General features: G+C 37.5%; 3 protein-coding genes across 3 annotated transcripts in view; all 3 read right to left on the bottom strand.

Annotated features, from left to right (window-relative positions):
* The window catches only part of LOC130215586 (zinc finger protein 658B-like), a 93,963-nt gene that overhangs the window by 66,911 nt on the left and 4,218 nt on the right, over nucleotides 1-22,834 (bottom strand). The window lies entirely within an intron of this gene.
* LOC130215611 (zinc finger protein 239-like) lies at nucleotides 1,911-11,084 on the bottom strand. The gene is made up of 3 exons (XM_056447457.1): nucleotides 10,929-11,084; nucleotides 7,917-8,270; nucleotides 1,911-5,110 (listed from the first exon to the last, which is right to left on the bottom strand). The coding sequence occupies exons 1-3, from the start codon at nucleotides 10,981-10,983 to the stop codon at nucleotides 4,362-4,364; spliced, it is 1,158 nt and encodes a 385-aa protein (XP_056303432.1). The 5' UTR covers nucleotides 10,984-11,084; the 3' UTR covers nucleotides 1,911-4,361.
* Nucleotides 15,186-22,439, bottom strand: LOC130215608 (gastrula zinc finger protein XlCGF8.2DB-like). The gene is made up of 4 exons (XM_056447455.1): nucleotides 22,160-22,439; nucleotides 21,017-21,301; nucleotides 18,729-19,400; nucleotides 15,186-16,460 (listed from the first exon to the last, which is right to left on the bottom strand). Exons 1-4 carry the CDS (start codon nucleotides 22,212-22,214, stop codon nucleotides 16,294-16,296), a joined length of 1,179 nt encoding a protein of 392 aa, XP_056303430.1. The 5' UTR covers nucleotides 22,215-22,439; the 3' UTR covers nucleotides 15,186-16,293.

The following is a 22,834-nucleotide window of genomic DNA, read 5'->3' as shown; positions in this document are numbered from 1 at the left end:
TATATATATATATATATATATATATAGAGAGAGAGAGAGAGAGAGAGAGAGAGAGAGAGAGAGAGAGAGAGAGAGAGAGAGAGTGCATATATGTCTTTATATAGTTTAATAACCTATTAAGTATTCATTCAAATACAGAAATAAGATTGTAAAAACATCTATTTGCATATAAAACGGACAAATCATAAAACCCTTTTAAAACTACATAATAATGCAATGTTTTTGGTGTCTAACATCATATATCTGCTAAACTAAATTCCCCTTATATTCACAGACCATACTTTAAGACAATATTAGTCCAAACATTAAAAAACGTACACAAATACATAGAAAAATCCCAAATTCACTCATATTTTCCTCTCAGAGCTCCTCTCTGGCTGCTGTATTGTTTTGGTCAGCAGACACACAGATAGAGGTGAACTCAATGCAGAAACTAGTCGCAGACTGTCGCTTTAATAAACTGTAAAGTGTGTTTTATTGTTGTGTAAACACGAGAAAAAGCGTCAACGACTCACCTCAGCTCTGAAGACTCGACGCTTTTCTTCTTCTTGGTTTTATGGCGAGTTGAATTCTTTGTGAATATCGCCACCTAGTGTGCATGTTATGCAATCAGGATCATTTGCTATCGGTTTGTCATTGCTCTGTGTCTCATATTATTTATAAAAATACCCATTTATTGTATTTTAATAACGTCTACCCCTACACTAACCTCAAACCTGAAGAATCTAACTACGGATCTGAGAATCCTTGTGGAAAAATTATGTGTGTGTTGCTTCAAAAAAAAGCAACCATTCATTTGTGTTGTGTTTTCATTAGTTTATATTCATTTCGGCTTAGTCACTTCATTAATCTGGGGTCGCCACAGTGGAATGAACCGCCAACTTATCCAGCATATGTTTTACACTGCGGATGCCCTTCCAGCTGCATCCCATCACTGGGAAACACCCACACACTTCCATTCACACTCAAACGCTACGGACAGTTTAGCTTATTCAATTCACCTGTACCGCATGTCTTCGGACTGTGGGGGAAACCGGAGCACCCGGAGGAAACCCACACAAACACAGGGAGAACATGCAAACCCCACACAGAAATGCCAAAAGACCCAGTCGAGGCTCGAACCAGAGACCCTCTTTATGTGAGGCAAAAGCGCTACCCAATGTGCTGCCCTATATTTATCTATTCATTTGATTATTTTAATCATATGATCATTAGTCATTTATGTAATTATCATTTTATTGATTATTAGTTAATGATTATTGATTCGTCATTTTATTATGTTTTTATATTTTACTATATTTACTGCTTTATTACCTTTTTCAATATCGTTATAATCTTATGGCTGTGTGGATTCAAGCGACACTTATTTTCTTGAGTAAGGGATAAGCGAATGTCTCCATTTTAAGGTCTGGGCTGTCTCTGGATAATGTTGTGAAGCAAGAGTTTTCCATTGCTGTTGCTTGTGGTATATTAACACTTGTTGGATTCATCCTGGTCAGACGAAGGCTGAGCATTGAATCATACGCAACTAAGAGTATTCAATAAACTCTGCTCTTTCTTTACCATCATGACTTCGTCTCCTGCTTCTGCTCCTCTCCAGCTTTCTCAGTCAACTCCTATATTGATAGGAGACTGTTAATTCAGCAGAATTAAGCAGAACTTTGCTGGCTTGTTGTCTGAGTACCCAGAGAAACAGACATTTGCTTATTTATCTGGCGTGATCTAACAAACCCAACCATCACAGTAATGTAAAACAGTAATTATACAGAGTACTATTCATATTATTTATTAAATGACCAGTCAAATGGTATTGTATTAATGTCTACCTCTCATATGCAATGTAAAAATATTATTATATTGTTAATTCAGCTCCTCCGCCTTCTCCAAACTGAGCCACTTAAGCTCCAAAGTGAGACAGAACATTTTATTTATTTGAATTACTCATTCTTCGTTCTCTTTCGGCTTAGTGCCTTATTTATCAGGGGTCGCCACAGCGGAATGAACCGGCAACTATTCCAGCATGTTTAACACAGCGGAATCTTTGGGGGGGATGAGCAAGTTTCAAAGAACATGATTTAAAGAGCCCCTATTATGGGTTTTTGAAAATGAGTGATGTGTTTGTAACACAGCACTAAGTGAATGAAAACCTCCAGCTGAGGGCTAAATCTGAAAGTGCTCCATGTTGAAAACTATTGATCCTCTTATGTAATAGTCGACTTGAGAGTAGAAATGAATCGTATTGGATTTGGATCTTTTGCCTGAACGCATCGACGTCAATACTGTACATCATTAAATATGAAGTGCCGGTTCCGGTAAAACGTGAATGAGCCTTTCCCTTCAGACACTAGTGGAGCGCAGGGAGATCACGGGACTGATCATGACATGAAGCAGACGATTAATGACAGAGATTCAGCTGTGGGGAATAAACGATTAAAGTTCACAACAATACCACAGTATATCCAACCTAGTGCTGTGTTTGTTCCTGTCATTTTTCCGATGGTTGATATAATAACCTATATTGCAGCGCGGGATTCGCCAGCCGTTTGCTATTAAAGGAAGGAGCAGCAGAGACTTATGTATGGGACTTTGTCAGTAACTGTTACAGTTCAAATGGACCAGTTTCTTCTTCCTCCGGATCATAACATGCAAGTGTCATTTAAATTGTTGCCTTGTTTTCTGTAGTTAGCAAAATATGTGTTTAATTGTGCGGCTTGTAATCGCATCTATTATAGATCACTACTTGTACTGCGTCTCTCAGGTTAAATCTGTATGGGGCGATTCACATATCGCGTCCAAAACCACGTTGAAAACGTGATGCGTGCTTCTTCCTTTACGAATTTAAATGCGTTTCTGAACTCGCGATCCTCTGCTGTTTGTCTTTGCTCTGGCCACCATCAGCTGTTCCTCACGTGCGGCGTGGTTAATTTTCAAAATAGCTCAACTTTTGCCACTGTGTGGATTAATACTGAATGTGTCGTTGTTGTTACTTGTGGTCAGGGTTAAGAGCAGAGGAATATGCTGGTGTTTAACTGCATCCGGCTCACATATATTCTGTGTGCTACTTAATGATCGTGGTGGGTGTTTCTCTCAGTCTCGCACTGAACACAGTCGACCAATCTCAACAGACTGGGTCATCGGACCAATCAGCGCGGATTAGTATTGTACCAAGGAGTGGTTTGGGAACAAACGAATTGCTGAACGAATCATACGGGAGTCGCTGGGATAATTAGGTAAAAATAAATGCAGATTATAAGACAATGAAAGTGTTTTTAGACGTTGCACGCATGTCAGCCTGTTGTTGGAGACCCTAAAACCAAAATATGACGTTTTATAATGCATAATAGGGGCTCTTTAGGGTTATTCCACACTGAATCTAAAATTTTCGTCTGTAATTTTCACATGTTAAAAAATTAATTCAATCTCATGTTGTGTGAATCGTATTAACACACTGCCTACGAAACTTTCGTCGAATTTTTTTCACTTTTCCCATTAGAAAAAGCGCTTTGAGAGGTGTTTTGACAGTTCAGAGCCAATGTTCAAGCGAAAAACTAAATACAGAATGCTGTCATTTGAGCTACAGATAACTTTATGACAAACACGGAGCATAAGATAAAGACAGAAAGTGGTCCACGGTTGAGAACCCTTGATTGGATCACCTCTGTCCTGCTGCTGTTTGGTGTGTGTGTCCACACATTTGACAAACGCTCCATAGACATTATAATAGAAAGCATGGTCCGCTTCCGTTGCTTCGACACGTCAACGCGGCCGCCATCTATTATAATGTCTATGGCAGTGTTTCCCAACCCTGTTCCTGGAGGCACACCAACAGTACATATTTTGGATGTCTCTGTTATTTGACCTATTAACTTCAGGTGTTGGAGTCTCTTCTGATATTATGATAAGTTGATTCAGGTGTGTTTGATTAGGGAGAGGTTGAAAATGTGTACTGTTGGTGTGCCTTCAGGAACAGGGTTGGGAAACACTGATCTATGGTACTGCCAGTCTCTGTTCAGGATTTGTTTACGCACATGAATGTGTGACGTATCACAAGCAATGAATCAAAGCTTCACTGATTTCCTCAAACAAACTTTGCATTTTGGGATAATCGTAGCACAGCTCTTTGATAATAAGCTGATCTCTCCTTCCTCTATGCCAGTTGTGTCCAAACTCGGTCCTGGAGGGGTCGGTGTCCTGCATAGTTGAGCTCCAACATCCTTTAACACACCAACCTGGAAGTTTCCAGTATACCAAAAAGCTTAATTAGCTGGTTCAAGTGCGTTTAATTGGGGTTAGAACTAAAATATGCAGGACACCGGCCCTCCAGGGCACACAAAAATATCAGACTTCAGTGTGCAAAGACCTTAAGGCATCTCCTTTGTATGAACTCTAAGATGTTTCTTCAGATCTGAAGGCCTGATAAATGTTTTACCACATTGATTACATTTGTGTGGTCTTTCTCCAGTGTGGATCCTCTCATGCATTTTCAAGCCTTGTAGCAGACTGAATCTCTTGTCGCAGTGTGAACACTCGAACGGTCTCTCTCCAGTGTGAACCACCTGGTGCAGTTTCAATTCTCCAGCTCTAATAAAACTCTTCCCACACTCCGAGCACACAAAGTCTTTTACCCCGGTGTGCATCTTCTGATGTGCATTTAAAAAGCACTGCTGTGTAAAACTCTTCCCACACACAGAACATGAATAAGGCTTCTCGTTAGTATGAACTCTAAGATGGTACTTTAGATCTGAAGGCCTCGTAAATGATTTGCCGCACTGATCACATGTGTGTGGTCTCTCTCCAGTGTGGATCCGAAAGTGTTGTCGAAAGTTAGATAATCGTCTGAAACTCTTCCCACACTGAGCACATGTGAATAGTTTCTCTCCAGTGTGGATCGTCTCGTGTGCTTTCAGGCATTCTGATCTACCAAATGTCTTGTCACAATATGAACACTTGTAAGGTTTCTCTACAGTGTGAATCACCTGGTGTTGTCTTAAAATTGACATATGTGCAAAACTATTTCCACACACAGAGCAGAAATAACATTTCTCCTTTTTAGGAGCGTTACGGTGGAGCTTCGTGGCTTCACTCGGTTCTTCACTTTTCTTCATCGGCTCTGAAACAAATAAGGAAAAAATTACATTTTAGGGATGCAAATGATTCATCAATGATTGATTTTGACCCTTTTAATTGATAAAACCCATTTTTTGAGTCAGTTTCTTGACATTACGTGTGGGGGGATGCTTTAAACCGTAAAGGGCTGGTCCACAGTAGGGCTGCAACAATGAATCGATTAAATCAATAAAAATCGATTACTAAAAGTGTTGGCAACAAATTTCATAATCGATCCGTTGTGTCGTGCAACAGGGGGACGTTTGACTTAAGTTCAGCGTGGAGCGGAGTGAACACGGTCTCTCTCACAGACAGATACAGAGTTCTGCGCCTCATAGACGGGGATGAGGAGTAAGGGAGTTCAACAGCAGATTAAATCACTAAAGAATCCTACTTTTGTTCTGTTTTGAAGCGAGGACCGCAAAATCCCTGGTGTTTTATTAGTTATCCAGCTTGACAAGCATGACAAGTTAGCGTTAGCACGTTTACCAAAAGAGCGGCAATTGAGAAAATGAAAACTGAGCTTTGACGTGGCTGGCGTCAAAAAAGAAAAGGGAAAAAAATAAAAAAAATGGAATAAATATTAGTTTTTATATTAGACACACATCTGATGCTTGTATTTGCACCAGCTCCACGTCCACAACTTCACGCATCGGGTTAAATTATGCTTTGCAGTCTCCGTGTTCAGTCTATTACTTCCACTGCATCTGTTCAGCTGAGGGAACGGAACCAACCCTGTGACGTCAGACACAGCGACATTACAAGATAGCAGCACCCTAGGTCTAAAATCTATAGTAAAACATGCCGTTTTCTGTTAATGGGTACATTAATCAAGTTTGTTTTATATATATATATATATATATATATATATATATATATATATATATATATATATATATATATATTAGATTAGATTAAATTAGATTCAACTTTATTGTCATTACACAAGTGAAAGTACAAGGCAACGAAATGCAGTTTAGGTCTAACCAGCAGTGCAATAGCAACAAGTGCAGGATACAGGTATAAGTTATAAAGTGCAGTTATAGAAAAACTATGGTAATATTTACAGATGGATGTACTATGAACATTATATACAGGTTGTATTGGCTATGAACAGATTTACAATAAATGAATATATGTACAGGATACAATTAATAATCAGAAGAGTGCAGATAGATAAACATAATTACAAATGTATATGTACAGTGGGTATGCACATAATTACAAATGTCCATGTGCTGTGGGTATGTACAGTTCAAATAAGTGAATCAGTGCAATGAATATGTGCAAACTTTAAATGTGCAAATGTTAAACACTGCAGTGATTGTGAGGAGTATAAGTTAGAGCAGTGTGGGGGGTATATATATATATATATATATATATATATATATATATATATATATATATATATATATATATATATATATATATATATATATATATAATTTTTTTCTATTAAAGTGGAAACTAAAGTACAAAATAATGTAAACTTGACTGAGTGCTTCACTTCCACTTTAATGTGTGTGAAAAACACAGTGCTTTCTGCTCAAGAAAAGCCAAAACAGTAAAAAGTCAAAGTATTGCCTGTTATTTAAAATGAAAAGAAATCAGCGACTTTTTGTCACTAATGTAACAACTCTGCACAAGATACTTATACCTTAGCCCTAACACTTAACGCTGCTATTAGAGCACCATCACTCTCTGCCACCACTTCAGCTCCGCCCACAAAACACAACATCGCTGTCTGCGAACACAAAGTAAGTCTGTTGTAGGAGGACAGAATCACACTAGAGTTTGTTTTCTCTCTTGGTGTGGTTCATTTGGGCACGAATGTAGCAATCGTACTCGAGTGTGCACCAAAAAAGCCTACAGAGACCTCCATTTGTGGTGAGAACATGATCCGAACTAGAACAGACCCAACCGCAAAAAGTACTGCGCCTTTAAGACTAATCCAGCTGCCGTAGGCCGATGCGCTGAGCATTGTGGGATATGTAGGAAAAATATTTGTTGACAGCGCTTTACCAACAATTTTAAACAGAGAGCCTTCTCCTTCGTTTGCAATGCATTAAAACATTGTTTTCCAGCCGCAGCCGCGCTTCATTCTCGAAATGTACAGTTTGTCTGAAGTGATGTATACAAACTATATAGTATACTATGACCAGCGATACAATCAGCGAGCGCAGTCGCCCCTCAATAGTAAAAAGCTACTATTATGTGTCTGCCGGTTTGTTTACTTGTGAAAGTTTCATTGGCATTTTCCCGCATGTTAATTTTGACCAATAGGAAAGCTATAAGAAATATGTTCAATTACATCTGGCCAATGAGTGATGTGGATTTTGTCACATGACTGCATTTTGGTTCTTTTCAACTTGTTCGGACCAAAGCAATCAGTGTGGTGTGAAAAGGACCCAAAAACGGCAGGAAAATGCTAGGTGTCATTTGTTGCCTTGGTCCGGACCAAATGAACCGAACCACAGATGTGAAAGCCCCCTAAGAAAACATCTCTTTTTGATTGAGACTTGATGGTTTGTTTACACTGAGTGGTAGAGTATCACTATCAGAAGAGAAAGAAATTGCAAACTGTACTGTACTACTTTGTTGAGACTCTTTTGTAAGTGTTATAAGCACAACAGTACGGTAGCAAAAGATTGGAGCTAGACTCTGAATGGTGATTGGGTTAAAAAGAATCGTCATTTGTGCAGGCAACAAGCCAGAAGAATGAAGAATCAATTTATAATTCACAATCGAAAGACTGTTCAGTTATCCTAAATAATACAACCTGAAAGGGCTAAGGTAGATGATCTACTCACTGTGATAGAATTTCTTGTGTTTTCGTAGAGCAGATGCATTTGTGAAACTCTTCCCACAATCAGAGCAGCGATACGGTTTCTCTCCAGTGTGAATCCTCTCGTGTGATTTCAGGTAGACTGAATGACTGAATCTCTTGTCGCAGTGTGAACACTGGTAAGGTTTCTCTCCAGTGTGAATCCTCATGTGACTCTTCAGAGTGTATTTGTGCTTCAAAGTCTTTCCACACTGAGCGCAGGTCAAACTTTTCATTAAAATATCATCTTCAGTCTCTGATTGAGTTTCTTCTTCACTTTTGACATGATGTTTCTCCTCATCTTCACTCAGTTCTTCACTCTCCTCCTTCACCATCACACCTGAAAATTAAGTAAGCAAGTTATGAAGGCGTGGGTTTTCTGATGGATGTCCACTCCAGGATTGAGTAACACGTATCATTTCTTATGTCGTTATGATTAATAATGAAGTTGAATGTTTAAGAGCCTAGATCAGGGGTGTCCAAACTCGGTCCTGGAGGGCCGGTGTCCTGCAGATTTTATCTCCAACTTGCCTCAACACACCTGCACGGATGTTTCTAGAAAGCCTAGTAAGTGCTTGATTAGCTAGCCCAGGTGTGTCTGATTGGGGTTGGAACTAAACTTTGCAGGACACCGGCCCTCCAGGACCGAGCTTGGACATGCCTGGCCTAGATCAAATGATGACCTTAGTGTCATCCCTCTTCAGAGTAAAACTGGAATAATATGTCTGTGATTGCTTTTTCTGTATGTCAAATGATTAGTTTCCTCAGGATCTACCTAGCCAGGTCAGAGGCCACAGAGATCTCTTGAGTGGACCTGGACTCATGAAAAATCAGAAACAACAGTTTCCTGAGTTATTTGCCATTTTATGCGTTAAATCGTTTAAAGTTAACTCCTTTTCTATGTAAGCTGCCAGTTTGGATGTCAATTGTACCAGTTTTTAACCAGTTTTGATAAGATGGCTGAGAGTACACAACACAGCCTTGAGAAAGAACGGACTGTACTGTGAGTGTGTGTGTTCTATTCCTTTGTGGATCATTTCACAGGTCTGGGGTCAGCTCTGAACAGCCTAGTGGCTGATGTTTGCATGCTTGCGATATCATTCAGAGTTGTATGCATGTACACACATGGGAATTTTAAAGTCTATCTGTGTTTTAACCTACAGTTGAAGTCAGAATTATTAGCCCCCCTTTTTCTTTTTCAAATATTTCCCAAATGATAACACTGCAAAGAAATTTTCACAGTATGTCTGATAATATTTTTTCTTCTGGAGAAAGTCTTACTTGTTTTATTTCGGCTAGAATAAAAGCAGTTTTCAATTTTTAAAGGCTATTTTAAGGTCAAAATCATTAGCTCCTTTAAGCTATATATTTTTTTCAATAGTCTACAGAACAAACCATCATTATACAATAACTTGCCTAATTACCCTAACCTGCCTAGTTAACCTAATTAACCTAGTTAAGCCTTTAAATGTCACTTTAAGCTGTATAGAAGTGAAAAAGAATATCTAGTCAAATATCATTTACTGTCATCATGACAAAGATAAAATAAATCAGTTATTAAAAATGTCGGCGCCAGTGGTGTAGTGGTTAGTGCATCTACACATGCACTCCGGTCCTCACGGCGACCCGAGTTCAATTCCCGCCTCGTGGTCCTATGCCGATCCTTCCCCTCTCTCTGCTCCCCATGATTTCCTGTCAATAATCTCTACTGTCCTTTACAATAAAGGTGAAAACTCCGAAAAAATTATTATAAAAAAAGAAGAAATGAGTTATTTAAACTATTATGTTTAGAAATGTGTTGAAAAAATCTGCTCTCCGTTAAACAGAAATTGGGGAAACAAATAAACAGGGAGGCTAATAATTCAGGGGGCTAATATTTCTGACTTCAACTGTATATGTATGAAGCAGATAATGACGTTATGTAAGAGTATAATTGTTGATGTTTTGAGATTGTAAGTAGAGCCGTCTGTGAACTCATTTGCGAGTGTTGACGCTGGCTGCTGATGAAACTGCAAACAATCTTCAGTAAACTTTTATTTCTAAATTAATCTCTGACTCTCCTCTTTTATCTATATAAATATATATATAATGGTGGAACCAGACCACCAATAGCATTGCAGAACAAACATGGAGTGGAGATTTGGGGTGAGACCTGGACACTGCTGTGCATAGTGGCTCAACTCGTCATTTTTCCGCAATATTTCAAAGAGATGGAAAGTAAATAAACAGCAGGCGGATATGATATGATGCAAGAAAGGGCGACTTACGTCTGTGTGCATGCACAGTAAATAAACAAAAGAGTTTTTAGCCATTCTAGTGAGGATGATCATTTTTTTCAGAAAGAATTGAAAATGATACCGTGGACGGCATTTTAAGACGCAAACACCATATTTCAGATTCATTTGTTTTAGTGTAGACCTAGCCTCAGTAGCCTGACAGCAATCCAAAGCCTCTAAGACCCACCACATAAACAAATTTAGATGTTTTATCCAACTCATAAATGCTTCAACTATATTAATGTCATTGTCTAATTTAACGTATAAATGATAACACTAAACAATTTAATAATTAGGTGAAGCTGTGCGCCTAAATTAAATCACAATCATTATTACCTATAGTCTATTTTAGCAATTGAAATTGCATCTCAATATTAATGACATTACAATATTACACCACAAAAATATGTATTTATTAGTTCTGATTCTCATGCAGACTCTTTTAGCTTATAGCCTACCATTCTGAAAGAGAAGCCTCCAAAAAAGCCTTTAACTATATATATATATATATATATATATATATATATATAGTTGATGTCTAGACATAATAATTTCATGATGTTAGGCACTTCTTTGTTAACACAGTAGCATAATTCAGATATAATATACTATATAAAATAGAGTAATAGGTATACAACAACCCTTGGTGGTTCTATTGTTAAATATTTACAACCTCACTGTTGATCAGCCTCATTATTGAAGAGTAATGAATAAGCACAAACCTATTAGTTCTTCAGTCTCTTCCTGTTTAATTCTGCAGGGTTCTGGATCACTCATCTTCAGTAAACTCTGTCTTTGCAGAGTTCACTTCTTCCTGATGGACTGATGCTCGTTTTCATTTGTAGACTGACTATTCCAGTATTTATAGCTGAAGAGGAGGAGCTTAAAAGTAAACAGAAAAATCTGCATAACTTACACAGCTCGATGAAATAGACCATAATAATAGTAATGTGACTATTTGTAGATCTGAAGACATCAGTATAATGAAGTAAAAACAGGAAATACAGACATTAAATAAAGAGGATTTCAGCAGCTCTGATAATATTGCCGAGCCTCAGACTATAAACACTCATTAAACAGCCACTCAGTGTCACATCAAGTCATTTTAAACCGAGTGTTTGCACTATTAACTAATTACTATGGTTTATTGCTTTAGTTTTAAACCTAGGATTCATACAAATGCAGAAAAAAACTGACAAATCACAAACTTCTAAAACCACACATCAATAATTTCATGTTTTCAGTGTCAAACTTCATATATCTGCTATTATTATTGTCACAGAAACGTACACACATTGAAAAACAAATACTAGTATATTGTTTTGGTCAGCAGACACACAGATAGAGGTGAACTCAATGCAGAAACTAGTCGCAGATTGTCGCTTTAATAAACTGTAAAGTGTGTTTTATTGTTGTGTAAACACGAGAAAAAGCGTCAACGACTCACCTCAGCTCTGAAGACTCGACGCTGGATGAACGCGTCAGTGCTGACGTCATCGCCGCGAGCAAATAGGTCAGTGAAATTACCAGAACCACATTGTTGCCTAAATGCAAATCTTTCAGGAATTCCTTATTTGAGCAAAATGAGTGGAAAAAGGTCTGGAAGTTACCTAGTAAATACTGTCTCACCAATAAAGTTAAAGAGGTGACATATAAACTAATACATTTAATTTATCCAGTGAAAGAAGTGGTTAAAATTTTTTAGAGACATGGAATCTACGTGCACTTTTTGTGAATTAGAGGAGGAATCGATTAAACATCTATTTTTTGAATGCACATATACCCAAATGTTTTGGTTCGATGTTGAATATCTTATATTTAAATTTACAAAATTGAAAATTCAGTTTTCTTGTAAAGATATTTTTTTGATTTACAACAATAATAACCAAACTTTGGAGCAGAATTTGTTTGTTAATTTAATGATAATATATGGGAAGTACCATGTACACAAACAAAAATGGTCCAGTGATAAGCCTAATATTCATTTGCTTAAAATTGATCTTAAGCATTATATTGAAACCCTAAAAGACACAAAAAATAAAAGAGCTATAAGAATGTATGCAATTTTGGAATCCTTTTCTTATACAAATTTCTTGTCATTTCTATATCCCCTGTAAGTTTATTATTTATTTATTTATTTATTTTTGTTTCTACTGATTTGTTCCTTTGATGTAAAAAAAAAATGTAAACATAGTGTTCCTCATTTTTGTATACTATTGTTCTTGTTATACAATAAAAAAAGAAAAAAAATAGGCCAGTGAAATACGCGCTTAACTAATAACGGTTTACTAAACAATTGATAATGTAGAAAAAAAGTCAAGTCAAGTTATGGCCGCATTAGGTTTGGTTTCGGTGTCTCCATAGCAGAATAAAGATGCTTTAACTCTATAATGTGTGAGGTGAAAAACCACCATCAGTAACCAAACACTTTCAGCAAAGTATTAAAAGATGATTAATAAAAAGTAACATTTTAAAATGGACAAACCTGAAACTAATAAAAATTATGTATCATATCATGTAATTGGTATCAGGTTTAGGAGATAACAAACAAGTTAAACAAATCTTAGTTTTTCTCAAAAGTGAGTTACTGTTATCTGAACAGGCACAATCTGTAGGCCTATATGTAGAAAATCCTCTAAATGAAAGAATAAAGGAGATGAATATTCATTTAGAAAATTCTACATTACACAAACAAGCGAGATTTGTATTTTGATGAATTCTGAATATAAAAATAGCTGAAATAATAGTCACATCACAGGATCTGCACGGTCAAGTTCAATAATTCGTTCATTTTCCTTCAGCCCAGTTCATTTATTCATCAGGGGTCAGCACAGCGGAATGAACCACCAACTATTCCAGCATATGTTTAAGACAGCGGATGCTCTTCCTGCTGCAACCCAGTACTGGACAACATCTATACACATATGTTCACCCTCATACACTACGAACAATTTCACGAGCATGTGTTTTGAACTGTGGAAGAAACCGGAGCACCCGGAGGAAACCCACATCAACACGGGGAGAACATGCAAACTCCACACATAAATGCCAACTGGCCAAGCCGAGGCTCGAACTAGGAACTTTCTTGCTGTGAGGCGACAGTGCTAACCACTGAGCTTATTTTTTTAAGGCAAGAGTAGATGAGACAAGTATGGGTGTTGTTGAATAGTTTTAGGACACCTTTGATTAAAGGTTTTGATCTGCTGTAAATGTTGACCACTGTAAACAATGTTCTCTTACATCTGATTATTACATTTCTGTACCTCAATACTGTTAAACTCTCCAGAAAGCCATAAATAACATTTTTTTGGTTTAGTTTTTTCAGGTATCAGTACTTTACTCCACGATTGATTTTTTTGACAACCTTTTACTACTTACATTTTAGAGCAACCGAGTCCCATACGATGAGTCTCCGGTTTGATTCCAGCTCGGAGTGGGTTGGGTGGTGTAGGATCGGCAGGGTTACATTGGTGTCGTGATCTGGATGGGAGTGAGGTTTAGGGGGCTGAGTGTAACAGAGGCCAGCTAGTGAAGTGCTGTGCAGATAAACCTCACTCCTCTGACCTCTAAAAGCTGCTCTAGCGACTGATGCTAGAAATGTTGTGGTTTCCGGCTTTCCTCTTACTAAATCAAGCTCAGACTGGGGTTATGAATATCAGAAGAATATACTTTATTGGAATATTTCCCAAAAAAGCAGAGACAGCCTGGAGCAGACCCAAGTCTCACTCCAGGACAAATCCAGTGTCCCTCAAATTTGCTATGCCCTTTATCCTTGCTTCCTCCCAGCTTTGTGTTTTCTCAGCTGTTTACTGGTTCAACAGACCTCTCCTAGCTCCTACTCCTTTACGACTCCTATTTAAAGACCGCTCTTCTTGTTGGCCCTTATAATGTACAGATCTAATATAATCATCACCGTTTTTCCACATATAGTTCACATTTGGTAATCATGCCTAGTATCTGTGTTTCAAACATCTAAACTGGTCTCTTCTCTCTCATACAGTGTGTGTCTTTTCAGATATACATGACAGTTTCAGCATGTGTTGTATACATTTCATGCCTTTCTGACACAGATGGTTCTCAATGCATCCCCAAGTCCTCTCTCATGCTCTTTTATGACCCCTTTGCCTTAACCTATTACCTGTTTTCAAAGATATATAATGGCAGATACGTAGGGCCCTCCACTCACCCAATTAAATGTGTCTTCATATAGGTTTAGTAAATAAAAATCTTCAGAAACTAGGGCTGCTCGATTATGGGAAAAAATCATTAATATTTCCCAAATTATGTTTAACAGAGGAATTTTTCACAGTATTTCCTATATTTTTTCTTCTGGAGAAAGTCTTGTTTTATTTTGGCAAGAATAAAAGCAGGTTTAAATATTTTGAAACTTTATTTAAGGTCAATATTATTAGCCCCCTTAAGCTATATATATTTTTGATTCTCTGTGGGGATTCTCTTCTCTGAGCGTGCACACACACAACAGCATGAGATCTTTCACACTTTTAAAAACATGAATGATTGGAATGTACATCAATGAACGATGCGCATCCCGTGCTGCAAACGTTACATTACAGAACATGCTTTTAGCAATGTTCACGTGAAACTGAGCTTTGCAGAGCAACTAATGTGTACCACTGGAAAGGGGGCGGTATATGAGGGAATAATTGTTTAATTGTTTTCATAATCGTTAGCAGCCAAAATCTAAATCGAAACCAAATTTTCGATTATTGCACAGCCCTACTAGAAGCCATGGTCTGTAGCCTCCTTGCTAGAGCAACCGACTCCCATACGAAGAGTCGCCAGTTCGATCCCAGCTCGGAGCCAGACCGACGGGGTTACACTTGTGCAACAAACTGAAAGTAATTTACAACTTTATTACCTGTTATTCACAGCATATGCAGGTTCTGTTCACTACATCATTCGCAGGCATGCACGCAAAACATCATTACATTAAGAGACAAATTACATTTTGGGGGAATTATACCAAATAAATACAGTATGTGTCACTTTTAACACCATTTGGAGGCGTCCACGTCGCTGAGCAATGTACAGTTGAAGTCAGAATTATTAGCTCCCTGAATTATTGGCCCTCGTTTATTTTGTCCCCAATTTCTGTTTAACAGAGGGTAGATTTCTTCAACACATTTCTAATCATAATAGTGTTAATAACTCATCTCTAATAACTGATTTATTTTATCTTTGTCATGATGACAGTAAATAATATTTGACTAGATATTCTTCAAGACACTTCTATACAGCTTAAAGTGACATTTAAAGGCTTAACTAGGTTAATTAGGTTAACTAAGCAGGTTAGGGTAATTAGGCAAGTTATTGTATAACGATGGTTTGTTCTGTAGACTATCGGAAAAATATATAGCTTAAAGGAGCTAATAATGTTGACCTTAAAATGGTGTTTAAAAAATTAAAAACTACTTTCATTCTAGCCGAAATAAAACAAATAAGACTTTCCAGAAGAAAAAATATTATCAGACATACTGTGAAAATTTCCTTGCTCTGTTAAACATCCTTTGGGAAATATTTAAAAAAGAAGAAAAATTCAAAGGGGGACTAATGATTCTGACTTTACATGAATATAAACCAATGTGAAGACTTGTGCGACCGCCTTTATGTTTCTCTCCTGCCCTTGAAAATATAATTGGCTGAAATATAGAGATGCTGGATTAATTCAATTCAGTTCAATTCACCTTTATTTGTATAGCGCTTATACAATGTAGATTGTGTCAAAGCAGCTTCACATAAAAGGTCACAGTAAATAGGAACAGTGTAGTTAAGTTTGTAGTGTTTAAGTTCAGTTCAGTTTAGCTCAGTTCAGTGTGGTTTAAAAATCACTACTGAGAGTCCAAATACTGAAGAGCAAATCCAACGATGCGCAGCTCTATAGATCCCGAAACATGCAAGCCAGTGGCGACAGCGGAGAGGGAAAAAAAAACTTCACTAAAGGCGGAAGTGAAGAAAAAAAACCTTGAGAGAAACCAGGCTCAGTTGGGCACGACCATTTTAATTTCTCCGCTGGCCAAACGTCTTGTGCAGAGCTGCAGTCTCAGTGGCGGAGGCTGGAAGCTGGCCTCAGCGAAGACTCGTCTGTCTCTGGAGCGTCACAGGAATCAGTCTCATGTTCTCCACTCCTCCATGACCACCACAGTAGCTGCTCAGAATACGGCCTGGTCCAGGATATGGAAACCTTGGGATCATCTCGTCGTTGGTCTTGGATCGAATCAGTGACTCTGCATAGTCTGAATTAAGATTGTGTTTGGGGGTCGATTCGAGGTTCTTTTTTCAGCCCTACACTTAATATAATATCCACAAAAGCCTGAAATTAAGCACTGATATAATGGGTCATGTGTGACAGCTGCTCTTTGAAGACAATTAAGCAGCTTTAGCCTAATGCAAATATATATATATATATATATATATATATATATATATATATATATATATATATATATATATATAGGCTAAAGCTGCTTTATTGTCTTCAAAGAGCAGCTGTCACACATGACCCATTATATCAGTGCTTAATTTCAGGGTTTTGTGGATATTGTTTGCAGTCAAGTACGACAAGTGTTTACTTTAGCAAAACAAAAAAAGTTCAATATACTTTATATAAAGATATACAGGCCTACAGAATTACACACACACTCATACACTACAGCCATTTTAGTTTATTCAATTCACCTATAGCACAAGTGTTTGGACTGTGGGAGCAAACAGAACACAAACAGAACACAAACAGTGCATGACAGCCTGCTGTGACTGAACTAAACTTGAACAACTGCAGTGCGGGTAAACCGAGGGCTTAAATAAGAGGATCTGGTGAAAAAAAAACAAGTTTCCTTCATAACAGAAAATCGTAATGGAATTTAAATAAGTGAATCATGCTTCAGTTGGGCTGCAAAACTTTACTGTAACATATTTTTCAGATCATGGTAATGTTTTAACTGACTGAAATTACTATTGCTGACTACATAGTTTTGGTATGTTGAGTCCAAACATCCGCGTTAAACATCTGAACTTCACATCGCTGCTGTGTATTTAACCTCAGAGCAGCCTTGCACACATATTGTACTTAAGGCTGCTGTTGTGGGCTGCTGTATTTGAGTTTGAGGATGGGTAGATGGTTGTGGTAGATGATAGTGTTCATGTGTCCTCTGAATACAGGTTTCAAAGATGTATGGCTGAGTTTATAATATACAATATTTATTCTGCTGTTTTTTCAATCCTGCACCTAACAAATATCCTTTAGAAAAAAACTGAAACTGAAACTAATAAAAACTAAACTAAATAATTTCAAAATATAACAACTAATAAAAACTAGTAAATCTCCCTTTAAAAACTAATAAAAACGAACAGAATTTGAAAACAAAGTCAAAACGAAATAAAAACTAAAACTAATGACTATTATAACCTTGCTCTGGAATACTCAGCATGCTAGATATTAAATTCTGTCTGCGAGGTGTCGGTGACGCGCAAGCGAGCATCTTTGATGCGTTGTTTAGTAGTTCACACATAAAGACTGCCGAGCACCGAGCACCTGCAGATTTTTCCCCAATCACAGCCCGATCTGTCGGCGAGCTCGTTAACTTCCAAATCGGGCTCAAATCAGGTTTAAAATCCTGTAGTGTGAACTAGGCTTAATGAAACTAAAACAAGTAGTAGTAATGGGTACTTTTTACTGAAGTACATTTTTGAGGCTGTACTTCAATTTTACTCGAGTACAAAAGTGTAGTCAGTACTTCAACTTTTACCAGAGTTTTACTTCTACTTGAGTAAAGGATGTGTGCAGTTTTGCCATCTCTGGAGTTTTCTGGGAGGTCAAGTTTGTTGATGTGTAAACATCTTTACTAATCGAGAACATGACTAAGGCCTCTCCACTGCATGAACTCTAAGATGGCTCTTCAGCTCTGAAGACCTCAAGAATGGTTTGCCACATTGATCACACTTATGTGTTTTCTCTCTATTGTGGATCAGCATGTGTGATTTAAGGTGTGCTAACTGTGTGAAACCCTTCCCACACGGAGTACATGAGTACGGTTTCTCTCCAGTGTGAATCCTCTCATGTGCTTTTAGGATTTGTAAATTACCGAATCTCTTGTCGCAGTGTGAACACTTGTACGGTTTCTCTCCACTGTGAGTCCTCTGGTGTCGTTTTAAATCTGCAACTCTGATAAAAGTCTGCTCACACTCAATGCAGGCATGCTTTTTCACACCTATGTGGATCAGCTGGTGTCGGTTCAAGTCTCCAGCTCTAATAAAACTCTTTCCACACTCGGCGCATGAATAAGGCTTCTCGTTTGTATGACTTCTAAGATGGATCTTCAGCTGTGAAGACCTCAAGAATGTTTTGCCGCATTGATCACATTTGTGTTTTTTCTCTCCAGTGTGGATCAGCATGTGTGCATTAAGGTTTGCTAATTGTGTAAAACTCTTCCAACACTGTGTGCACGTGAATGTTTCCTTTGCAGTGTGAATCCTCTCATGTGCGTTCCGGCATTCTGACCTACCAAATCTCTTGTCGCAGTGTGAACACTTGTACGGTTTCTCTCCAGTGTGAATCCTCATGTGCAGTTTCAAGTCTTCAGCTCTAAGAAAAGTCTTTGTACACCCAAAGCAGACAAACTGTTTCACACCGGTGTGGATCATCTGATGTTTTTTTAAACTTTGTTTATATGCAAATCTCATTGTACATAACGAACATGAATAAGGCTTCTTGTTTGTATGCAGTCTAAGATGGTTCTTCAGAGATGAAAGCCTTGTAAATGCTTTGCCGCATTGATCACACGTGTTCGGTTTCTCTCCAGTGTGGATCTTCTGATGTTTTTTTAAACTTTGTTTATATGCAAATCTCATTGTACATAACGAACATGAATAAGGCTTCTCGTTTGTATGCAGTCTAAGATGGTTCTTCAGAGTTGAACGCCTTGTAAATGCTCTGCCGCATTGATCACATGTGTTCGGTTTCTCTCCAGTGTGGATCTTCTGATGTACTCTTAAATTCGACAGTTGTTTAAAACCCCTCCCACACTGAGTACATGTGTACGGTTTCTCTCCAGTGTGAATCAGCTGATGTTGTCTTAAATTAGACTGTCTATGAAAACTCTTTCCACACAAAGAGCATGGATAAGCCTTCCTGGCGTCACTCGGTTCGTCGCTCTCCTCCTGTTTCACAACCAGGTCTGAAAATAAATCATGGTTACTTTAGGAGAGAAATGTGAAGTAATGACTAATCAATCATCTACTAATTGTCAATGACTCTTAATCGAGGGTCAATTATGTCATGTCTCTTGACATTATATGAGAGGAACTACATAATTTAGATAATAATAAAAGAGCAGCAGAACATAATACTGAACATATTATCGCTTCTAACCTCTGTTTATACTAATTACGGTGCTCAACAAACACCTTATTCTCACCTGCATTCTCATATACAAATTATGGCGCGCCGCATAAACAGGTTATTATCTCGATAATGCTGCCGTCTGGGTCAGTATTCACTAGCGATGTGAGATACCACTGGTTTCCTATCTAATCCGATACCAAGTAAAATGAATGCGAGTATCGGCAATACCGATACGATACCGGAACTTTAAAAAATTACAGTTTGGGAAATTAAAGTAGTAAGTAATGTACTTAAAAGTGTCATTTTATACTGAATACGAGACATATTACGGGTTATTCTTGTTTACTGATGAAGAATTATCATACAAAATAAAAAGAGCCAACTTACATATACATCGACAGCATCTGAGCATGTATATCTTAAAACGCCTGCCTGAACATCTTAGCATAAAACGATAGACATTCACACCTTTTAGTTTAGTGATGTTAATCCGGTCCCCTTTAGGATTTTTAACCTTTTTCCGTTGATTTATCATTGTCACAAAAACCCAAGCCCCCTTGCTAGATCTTGCTACCCTGCTTAAACATAAATAGGTTTTTATTTTGATAGCAATAGCCGTAATTAAAGACAACTGTCCGTTCGAACGATTGCTGGACGATTCGTTTGTTCGGATTTAATTAATTTATTATTTATTTATTGCCAAATCAGCAACTTATGGCCATTTCATGGCAAAATGGATATTAATAAAAATAAAACATGATAAAAACAAATTCGTATTACAATAAAAAGTTACTTAGACAAATATATAAAATATAAATAAATAAAATTCACACAAAAATATGTTAAAAATGATTTTTCAGTTCAATCTTTGATAAATAATTTAAGATTCTTCCCAGTGGTACCTTTTTAAAAATGTCCATCAAAATACTCTCCTTATAAAAACATTGTCTAATTGTATTCAAACTTCCACATTCCAACAAAATATGTTTGATGGTAAGAGCAGCCTGGCAGTAATTACATTTAGGTGGGTCTTCGTTACAGAGTAAATACAAATAAGTCAACCTAGAATGTCCAATTCGACATCTAGTATAGGCTGTTTGGATTTAAAGAGTCAATTCTTTTGAAGCCCCGTTCAAATGAATCATCAACTCCCTTTGAGCTAATTCGCTACACAGTGAACAAAGTTAATTATGTTTTAAGTTTAATTATTGCTGTTATTAAGTCAAAAGTGATTCTAGGGTTCATCAGGGTGACTCGTACTGAGCTGAACCACTTAGTGGAAACGAGGCATTAGTCTTTGAGACTTTACTGATCTTTTATAAACACAAACAGCTTGTCAAACTCCAAAAAAAAAACATGAAACGGCTCCTTTAAATATGCGTCATCAACTCCACAATTGTAACAAATAACACGCCCGGGAAGGGCTGAATCGATAGATGATCTACTTACTGTGATAGATTTTTCTGTGTTTTCGTAGAGAACACGATTGCATGAACCTCTTCCCACAATCAGTGCAGTGATACGGTTTCTCTCCAGTGTGAGTCTTTATATGACTCTTCAGTGTGTGTTTGTTCCTGAAACTCTTTCCACACTGAGTGCAGGTCAAACCTTTTACATCTGGTTTTTCCATTAAAATACTATCTTCAGTCTCTGATTGAGTTTCTTCTTCACTTTTGACATGATGTTTCTCCTCATCTTCACGCAGTTCTTCACTCTCCTCCTTCACCATCACACCTGAAAATACGTAAATAAATTAATTGTAAGAGGCTAGTTTTCAACAGTTTGATGCTTTATCAGGGCTCAACAATGTAAGCATTTCACTTACATTTACAACAAAAAATGTATAAAATAGCATGTGCGGATATATCAGATCTATTATAAAAGGAAAACCAGCCCACCCATTCACATTTTTCACATAATATAGGACATGAGAGTCTGCTAAACTTCCCACACATTTATTAGCCTGCACAAGAGCAGTGTGCTACGGGATTAACCAAAGCACAAGATGACCCGGATGTGCTGTCAACTAGCTAGGTTTTAAACAAAATAGCATTTCAATTTTCAGAGACAGGAGTCTGATTATAAAATGCAAATACTTTGTTTTAGCTAAGCTTTCTTGAACATCAGCACATCATGGGAGAATCAGACACTGGTTTTAAAACAACCTCTGTCTTTAAAGCATTAGGCTACAGAACAAGACGACGATTTCTGGTGCACACAAACATTTTGGGTTTCAGGAGACATTCATTATTTTTCCACCACACAAGTGGATTATCCTCTCAATTAAATAGATTCTGCTAGAACAGACGAGGCGGTTTACAGGCGTTAACACAATGAGAAAAATCAGTCTGAATTATCTATCACCATATTACTAACTCTAAATAGAAATGAACAGACATCAGTTTAAAAGATAATGGCTTTTGCTGCTGATGATTCGACTTTTAAAGCTTGATGAAAACTGTAGGAATGCGCTCCTTTCAACATTCGGACAAATAAAAAGTAAGCTCAACTACCAAAACTGACGAAGAGCTAAAAGCTTCAAAACATCAGTGCTTCAGCCTCATTATTGAAGAGTAATGAATAAACACAAACCTATTGGTTCTTCAGTCTCTTCCTGTTTAATTCTGCAGGGTTCTGGATCACTCATCTTCTCACTGTCCTTTAATAAACTCTGTCTTTGCAGATTTCTCTTCTTCCTGATGGTCTGATGCTCGTCTTCACTTGTAGACTGATGGGAATACTCCAGTATTAACAGCTGAACTGAAGGAAGAGGACGTTCAGAAGAAGAAACTGATCAATGAAATAATTAATTTACGATAGTTGAATTAGTGTAATGAGGTAAAACAGTAACTATTGACATAAAACTTCGTGTGTTTAGTCTCAAATCTCACATTTTGCCGCCTTAACGGATTTATTTTTTGCGATATCATTACCCCAAAAGTTAAAAATCCATCACACTAACGTTAAACTCAAACACTGAGCTCATATTGTCCTCTCAGAGCTCCTCTCTGCCTGCTGTATTGTTTTGGTCAGCAGACACACAGATAGAGGTGAACTAAATGCAGAAACTAGTCGCAGATTGTCGCTTTAATAAACTGTAAAGTGTGTTTTATTGTTGTGTAAACACGAGAAAAAGCGTCAACGACTCACCTCAGCTCTGAAGACTCGACGCTGAAAGAACGCGTCAGTGCTGACGTCATCACTGCGAGGCGGGAGCAAATGGGACCGTGAAAAAGCGCCAAACTAATAACGGTTTACTAAACAATT

This window comes from Danio aesculapii, chromosome 22 (genome assembly GCF_903798145.1).
Source record: "Danio aesculapii chromosome 22, fDanAes4.1, whole genome shotgun sequence".
Classification (NCBI taxonomy): domain Eukaryota; kingdom Metazoa; phylum Chordata; class Actinopteri; order Cypriniformes; family Danionidae; genus Danio; species Danio aesculapii.
The sequence above is the reverse complement of the archived record's forward strand: the minus strand, read 5'-3'. Positions and strand labels throughout refer to the sequence as shown.